Here is an 8,556-nt window from a genome sequence, read left to right as displayed (position 1 = left end):
ATTGCGATTCACAAGGCCTGAAATGCACTTTGCTCTTTGCGATCGCGGCCCAGACCTACGCGATTGCAATTCACACCCCTGGCATCAGATATCAGCAGTTCAAAATGACCTAAAAGTGGTCCGAAACCACCCCAAAACCCACCCGAGATCGGAGGAACCATGTCTAGTCATTCAAACAAGTTTATATACCCTATGTAAACTTGTCCAAAGGCTCAGAACATGAATTACAACATCAAAACCAAGAATTAAAGATCATGTTCAATTTCTTAAACTCTCTTAACTTTCAAACCTTCATCCTTCGTCGAACGCGTTCGAATAACACTTAGATATTCCGGATCACGACCAAACTTCACGCACAAGTTCCTATCAATAAAATGAACCTATCCAAGGTCCAGGAACGCCGCTCGGAGTCCAATAACACCAAAGTCCACTGTAAGTCAAACATAGAAAGTTTCAAAACCTTCAAAATGCAAACTTTTGATAATAAGCACTGAATCTCTCTCGGAGCATCCGATACTCAACCCGAACATACGCCCACGTCCAAAATCATCTTACGAACCTATACAACAATAACAACAACCCAGTATAATCCCACTTAGTGGGGTCTGGGGAGGGTAGTGTGTACGCAGACCTTACCCCTACCCTCGGGTAGAGAGGTTGTTTCCAAATAGACCCCCGACATCCTTCCCTCCAAGAACTTCCCACCTTGCTATTGGGGAGACTCGAACTCACAACTTCTTGGTTGGAAGTGGAGGTTGCTTACCATCAGAGCAACTCTTCTTGTCATTTTACGAACCTATAAGAACCTTCAAATCTCGATTTCAAGGTCGTTTATCTAAAAATCAAACGTTGATCAAATCTTCCAACTTAAACCTTCTGAATTGAGAATTATTCCTCCAAATCAACTCTAAACTTCTTGAAAATGAAAACTAACCACACGTGCAAGCCATAATACATAAAGTGAAACTACTTAATGTCTCAAACCGCCGAACGACGTGCTAGAGTTCAATGATCGATCAGGTCATTACACCAACATAACTAATCCCAAAAGCATAAGTACTACTAAAATAACATTATCTTCTGCTAACCACTGGTACCATGACTCACGCTTCTCTCTCCACGTGTCATCCGAAGCTTCCATTGACATCAGATAGGCCCAATCCCCTTCATTTTCCCAGATTACCCTTTTTATCTATTGTATTACTAGCATTTCTCGTGTCAGCATCGAACTGCGTGCCACCCCATTGACATACTAGTTGCATATAGTAAAAATTACTCTATTGCTGTGTTGTTGGAAAGTTGACGAAAAGAAAGGAAGAGTTAGCTAGCCATGGATCACGCAGCGGATGCTCATAGGACTGATTTGATGACCATAACAAGGTTCGTGTTGAATGAGCAGAGCAAATACCCTGAATCACGTGGTGACTTCACTATCTTGCTCAGTCACATTGTTCTTGGCTGCAAATTCGTCTGTACTGCTGTTAATAAGGTTAAATTTCTTTTATTTATAAATATTGTGGTACAGATGACTGATATGGCTAACTATAACTAATTTGGGATCAAGGTGTAATTCATTGATTCATATAGCCAATCCCAATTGAAGCATAGTTGACTGATATTGTTGTTGCTAACTTTATACATGTCTTTACTTCGATTGACTTTTTTTTTTCTTTGATTGACTTAGTGGGCGTTTGGACATAAGAAATGTGAAATTCCGGAAAAAAGTTGAAATCTTTTTTCAAGTGAAAATGATATTTGAAAATTAGAGTTGTGTTTGACATGAATATGATATTTGAAAATTAGAGTTGTGTTTGACATGAATACAATTTGGAGCTGATTTTTAATGTTTGTAAGTGATTTGGAGTGAAATTTTTGAAAAATAATTTTTTTTCAAAATTCCAAAATTCAGCTTAAAGGGAAATTTGAAATTTTCATGGCCAAACGCCGATTCCGAAAAAAGTGAAAAAAAATTTATGGCCAAATGGGCCGTAAGATTCTTGCTTAATCAAATTGTTTTTAGCTAGAAATTTGAGTCATGGTCAATTTCCTCATCCAATCATCTATGCACACGCGCTCGTCCGCGCGCACACACTGCTCTTCCGTAAAGGCAATATGGTTTTTGGGTTTTATTATAAGTATGATGGGTTGCCATTTTGCTTTCAAAAAGGATTTCTTTGCTTATGCTATGCATTGAAAATATGTATTCTTGCTATCAAGAGATCTTTTTATTTTTATAATTTTATGGTAATCCAGGTATGGCCGTGATATTCACTTTCAGGTTATCTCGTCATTGTCTTTGAGTTTGGGAGTCAGTATAAAATGGAATAACTCTTAATTTGTGTGAACATAAAGCTTATAATTTCTTAAGTGCATGGCCAGGAGGGTGAGCTTTTCTTTGATAAATTTGTTTTGCTTATAGCACTTAGTTAAATGGAGGAATGTCATTCTTCTTTCTCTCTTCTCTACTCGAATTGACTGCAGTTGGATAGGCCCAATAGCTGCTCTCTAACCTATCCTTCGTTAGTATGTTAATGGTCGAGGAAGAGGAAGCTTTACTGAAGTGACTCTTTCAGCGTGCACTTCAAACTAGTTTTACATTGTTTTGTTCTATCCTTACTTCCATTATTGATGTGTTTGCACTGTGTATACATCTTTTCAGGCAGGTTTGGCCAAACTCTTAGGGCTTGCTGGTGAGACTAATGTGCAGGCAAGTTGTTAGGAATGCGGCACTCATAGTGTTGAAGTGTTAAGTCTTTGTTTCTTATCAGAATGTTATAATTTCTAATTGAAGGGTGAAGACCAAAAGAAACTGGACGTACTCTCAAATGAAGTTTTCATCAAGGCTCTTGTCAGCAGTGGCCGAACAGTAAGACCCAAGACCCTCATGTTTTAGTGTACTGTGCTAAAATACATTCTCGTCTTGATATGAAAGAACTCAAAATTATACAGTGCGTTCTTGTGTCTGAAGAAGATGAAGAAGCTACTTTTGTGGAGCCAGCTAAGCGTGGAAAGTACGTATTATAGCTTTTCACAAGTTTATACTAAGGATTTTTTTTATTTAGGTTATCATTAATGTGATTGCATTTCATACAATATTAAAACAGGTACTGTGTAGTTTTTGATCCTCTGGATGGATCTTCCAACATTGATTGTGGTGTTTCAATTGGAACGGTATTATTCCACTTTGAACTATTAATTTTTCTTTCATAGGCTTTCAACTTGTATAATTTTTACTTCTTACGTGATGGCACAATGACAAAATGCGTCTGTTTTATCTAGATTTTTGGGATTTACATGATGAAAGATGCTCATGAACCAACACTAGATGATGTCTTGCAACCTGGAAAGAATATGTTAGCTGCTGGATACTGCATGTATGGAAGTTCTTGTACGGTACGGGAGTTACCTTTTATTGTAATAGATTTGGGAGTTGTTGGATTCCATAAAAAATAGATCTAAAAGTATACGAATAATTATATGAGTCCTATTGGAAACTCTTTCGAAGTATGAATTGCAATTACTGGTGACAATAATTTTTTCGGGCTCGGTTATTTGCAGCTTGTCTTGAGCACTGGAAAAGGTGTTAATGGTTTTACACTTGACCCCTCTCTTGGCGAATTCATCTTAACTCATCCAGATATCAAGGTAAAGTCACCCCGCAGCTATTTACTTCTGTTTAAGATGCAGACATGTCTCCTTACCTACTGGCTTGGTTGGCCACCCATTTCTGGATCGTGGCATGAGTACTCAAGATTGTCTTAGAACTTAAAGTTGAATATATCCCAGGAGGGTAGAGTTTGAAGGGAAACAATATTTCTAATCTTTAGATAATTTTAAAAGATTCTTTTGTGATACCTTCAGTTTCAATAAACGTCGTCTGTTAAAAGTTCTGTTAATTTCTTTCGGAATTTTCTTTATGTTATTACTTAACTAGTTAATCATTTCTTACTTGTTATCTTTCACAGATTTTTGATAATGCTGTAGTATTAATTTTGAAGTTGTAAAAACTTCTCGATTAAGCTATAGCTATCATGATGAGGAGCTGACTACAATAGTTGAATATTCATTCATCTCATATTTAACGATGTTTAAAATCTTCTCTTAAAATTGTTCTCTTTTTTGAAATTATTGAAAATTGGTAATCCTAAATTTCATTATAATTCTTAGTTATAGTATGATAATTATGTAATTACATCATAATAGAGCTATGTATTAAAATTGGAAAAATTAAGGTAAATTGGCCAAGGATGTTATTGGAAGAAAAAGGCACTCCGGTGCACTAAGCTCCCGCTATGCGCAGAGTCCGGGAAGGGCCGGACCACAAGGGTCTATTGTACGCAGCCTTAACCTGCATTTTTGCTTGTTGCTGTTTCCATGCTCGAACACATGGCAGCAACTTCACCGGTTGAGCCAAGGCTCATTAGAAGCAAGTTAGATTTCACTGTATAGTCAAATCTTACTGTAATTGACTAAACAGACGTAAAAAGTCGCAAATAATCGAGTGGCTGTTGTTGACTGTATTACAGCTCCTTTCATACAATCCATGATAGCTTGTTTGTGAAAATAATATAATGGTTTACTATGTAAAATGTGATCTCTTGGTAACAATCCTACACAGCATGCCATTGTTTTAGCATAAAATTTATCCAAAAGAAAATCATTTTAGCATAAACAACATCCTGTGTCCTTTTCTGACTCTGAAGTTACCTCTGCTTAAAGTTAAAATTCTCTTTCCTCAACTGCTATTTGTGACCTTTAGTTCTTAGCCTCATTTTCTCCACATCAGTCATTCTACTGCTTGTCTGGATTTTGTATTTGTTTTCGGAACATTCAAATTATGATCTTCCTATTTGCTTCTACTTTCTTTTATGTTAATAGGATTGATGTTGCATCTTTTCCATTTAGCAAGATCTTTATTTTGCTTTGTACATGCAGATTCCTAAGAAAGGGAAGATTTATTCAGTGAATGAAGGAAATGCCAAGAACTGGGATGGTCCAACATCCAAGTATGTGTAATGAGTTTAATGATCTACATTTTCCAGTTTCTATGATGTCTTACTTTTATTTGAATTTCAGATATGTGGAGAACTGCAAGTTCCCCAAGGATGGTTCATCACCCAAATCTTTAAGATATATTGGAAGGTACTGGAGCTATGTAGTGTGAGACTTAAATTGCGCAGCTTCTTATGTGTATTTTTGTGGGTTTTAACCCCTGTGATTTCATTTCCTTCCATAAAAAAATGCAACTTCAAGTTCATTGTTCAGGCATTGAATTAACTTTCTAAGATGTACTTAGAAATAGAGATGAAAAACTTCTGGTGTATTGTCATATCACAGATATCAGAATGTGTATGATCTTCACCAGACATCTTGTATTAGAAGCTATGTTGCGCGGACTCTCCAAAATGTAGCCGCACCCGTGTCGGATCCTTCAAAAATACACTACTTATGGAGGATCCGACACGTATCCGGCCACATTTTTAGAGGATCCGAGCAACATAGATTAGAAGTACTCGAATTTTGTATGAACCAACTTATTTGTCCTGGCATCTTAATCAGGTGTCAACCATGAATGATTGCCATTTCTCTCGTCATATTGGGCAATATAATTGTGTTCGTCTGATTAATTAGAGAAGTAATGTGAAGCTGAAACTCTTAACATATACAGAAATCGCTAATGCTGAGCTGCTCAGAACAAAAGCGATTATGATCTATCTATTTTTCTCGTAGACATGGCAAAAGTGGAGACCAAGCTTCCGATACTTTTAGCTTGAAGTCTGATAGCCTGAGTGGTGTCATCTATTGCTAAGATGAGTGGCATTTTAAGAATCATTATGACCATCTTACAGCTTTATAAGTCAACTGTAGTTCAAACTTCAAAAATTAAAAGTTCATATGAAATGTGCAGACAGCGCTGAATATCTATCAAATACTTATAATCAAGCTCTTGACTGGTTTGGTTTGATTGAATGGGTTGGTTTAATCAAATGGCTCCTTATATTTTGAGTGAGACATGAATAGGTCTTGTGAATTCTGAAAATCGTGAACGGGTGTGATGTTGGTGTTTTTTAATTTCAATTGTTAAGATGGATTGCTCCACTGGGATTTGCATTTTGCATTTGTTTTTAATGGGCAGATGCAACAACTTTTGTTTCCATTAGACAAATCTGAGTAAATGAACTAATCATGTTCTGAGTGTGATCGTAGATGTATGTTAAATATAACCTGACATAAGTAGTTATTATCACCTCATTTTACATGACATCTGACTGTTGTCTCGCAGCATGGTAGCTGATGTTCATCGAACATTACTCTATGGTGGAATCTTTTTGTACCCAGCTGATAAGAAAAGCCCCAACGGGAAGCTGCGGTAAGTTATGCACATCTTTTGAGTTACAAATGGAACTTCTCAACGATAATGATCTGAAAGAGTGCAACTGAAACTGTATGAAACAGGGTTCTTTATGAAGTATTTCCCATGTCATTTCTGATGGAACAAGCAGGAGGCCAAGCATTTACAGGAAAGCAGCGGGTAAGGTTTCTGCATATTTAGTTAAACTATAATAGAAAATCAAACTGCAAGTTTGTTTTGATTCCACTTTCAGTCCTTGCCAAAAAATCCTCCTACGAAAAAGTGAAAAGTGTCGCGGAGCTGGTATTCTCAGCTCAGTACTATTATACCTTTCTTCTTTTGGACTTGAGTTTAGTGCTCGAGATGTCAAATGTTGTTTAGTTTTCTGAGTCAAGATTAAAGATCCCTGAAAAAAAACATCTTCGAGGGCTTAGATGGCAGTAATTGTTTTATATGGTCATCTTAAACAGATAAATGTAGAAAAAAGAACTTTAATGTAGTCAAAGTATGTCCCTTTTAACTACTAATATTACTTTTATGCAGGCACTTGACTTAGTTCCTAAGAAAATACATGATCGGGCGCCAATATTCCTTGGTAGTTATGATGATGTGGAGGAGATCAAAAGGCTTTATGCTGCTGAAGAGAAAAACTAATGGATGCACATTTACCTTTTCTCACTTGACAACTCTTGCTGGTGCTGATTACTAATTTTTCAATGTAGATCAAATTGCTCATTATAGTACAAAATCATCAAGGATGATTACAGTTCTATGTTGCACAATAGAGTATAAGCTACTCTGCTAATAATACCTGCATATAAAATGAGCTTGTCAAGCTGCTACGTGTTTTTATTCTATTTGCCTATTGCCACTTCATCAACGTGTGAAAAATTCGGGTCAGGGTCGAAAAATTCGAACAAGTTCAGGGCGCTGTACTGTTGAAAATTAACAAAGTTTTACTATTAGAACATTATTCTGTGGAGCAAGAAATTGTGTTCAGGATTTTTCAAGATACGAAGATGGTAGAACTTCGTCCAGAGATGGTAGATTTTGATTTTGAGGCCTCTATTACACATCTCTTCATGTTAGGCTAATGCATTATATATTATTTGTCCAGCTTATTACTCAGCCGAATCCTAGTAAGTAGTAATGAATGGGAATATGAAGCAGATCCTTATTTTTCATTTGCAGTATTCTCCTTTCCCTTTACTCGTTCTAGCATTTTATATCTACGATAATACAAGGTGTAAAGATTTTAAATTTAGGTAAAACCCAAAATTTATTATTATGAATTTAAAGAAGGGAGAAGCTTATCAGGCCATGTTTGGCCCAAAAAAGTATGTACTTGTTTTCTGAAAATTATGTTGTTTAGTTGTGACTAAAACAAAGAAAAATCACTAAGAGATGCAATAGAATGGATGAGATTCCTCTATCAATGGTTTTTTTTTCTTTTCTTAAAATTTTGAACAAATCGGAGCGACAAATGGCTGAATCTGGCAGCAAGGCCACTCTGCCACTTACAACACTCCGTCACGTATTTAAGTCATAGGACTTTTTCATTCTTATACACTATTTGAAACTTTATTACCCTTAATGTCCATGTTTAGCTAATTACCTAGCATAAACAAGTTTTATTTATAAAATATATACAATCCACCTTAAAAGGCTCCCAAATTCATTATTTGTGAGGGAAAAAAAAAAGAGAGGCATCTTACCTTTTTAATTAAATTATCTATAGAAAGTGCAGTGCTCTTAAAACGTATTGAACAAAATTTGAGATTAGCGAACACGTTAAATAGTATATAGCACTAACTATTTTTTGGATACTGATTTTGCAACGATTATTTGAAACTAGCAGAAGTAATAGATGCAACCTAATTTTAAGACGACTGATGAGAATAACAGATTTGTACTGGGTCGATTTGGAATTGTCCTTCAACGATACGATTAACGATCCTTAACGACTATCTATTTTACCTGTTTTTTTATTTTTATTTTTATTTTGGCAGAGGTTTAGTGATCTGCTTGATGTTTATAACGATTCCACCAGTGAGAACAAAAGAAAGGTAAGACTTCAAATCATTCTTTGTTTCTCTTATGAACAGTAAGTAGAAAAACTAATTAAAAAGGCTCCCAAGTATTGCCGCCCCTCTATTGATTCAGTTTGAGACGATAATACAAACAACAAAAGCTGGAAACTCTAA

The 8,556-nt window shown here is 35.9% G+C and overlaps 1 protein-coding gene across 1 annotated transcript; it reads left to right on the top strand.

The window, feature by feature from the left end:
* The first annotated feature begins 1,215 nt into the window (after window positions 1-1,215).
* LOC104214613 (fructose-1,6-bisphosphatase, cytosolic-like) lies at window positions 1,216-7,209 on the top strand. The gene is made up of 12 exons (XM_009764308.2): window positions 1,216-1,489; window positions 2,660-2,707; window positions 2,792-2,866; window positions 2,950-3,011; window positions 3,105-3,171; window positions 3,280-3,393; window positions 3,559-3,645; window positions 4,936-5,006; window positions 5,077-5,142; window positions 6,284-6,370; window positions 6,457-6,532; window positions 6,896-7,209. Exons 1-12 carry the CDS (start codon window positions 1,331-1,333, stop codon window positions 7,004-7,006), a joined length of 1,023 nt encoding a protein of 340 aa, XP_009762610.1. The 5' UTR covers window positions 1,216-1,330; the 3' UTR covers window positions 7,007-7,209.
* The last annotated feature ends 1,347 nt before the right edge of the window (window positions 7,210-8,556 follow it).

The sequence above is a fragment of the Nicotiana sylvestris genome, chromosome 10, assembly GCF_000393655.2.
Source record: "Nicotiana sylvestris chromosome 10, ASM39365v2, whole genome shotgun sequence".
NCBI classification, from domain to species: Eukaryota; Viridiplantae; Streptophyta; class Magnoliopsida; order Solanales; family Solanaceae; genus Nicotiana; species Nicotiana sylvestris.
The sequence above is the reverse complement of the archived record's forward strand: the minus strand, read 5'-3'. Positions and strand labels throughout refer to the sequence as shown.

Excerpts from the sequence above, each read along its gene's own strand:
- LOC104214613 (XM_009764308.2), top strand. The coding sequence starts at position 1,331 with ATGGATCACGCAGCGGATGCTCATAGGACTGATTTGATGACCATAACA. Across the intron at positions 3,394-3,558 it reads TGTATGGAAGTTCTTGTACG|CTTGTCTTGAGCACTGGAAA; the intron begins GTACGGGAGTTA and ends GGTTATTTGCAG. Across the intron at positions 6,533-6,895 it reads CATTTACAGGAAAGCAGCGG|GCACTTGACTTAGTTCCTAA; the intron begins GTAAGGTTTCTG and ends ACTTTTATGCAG.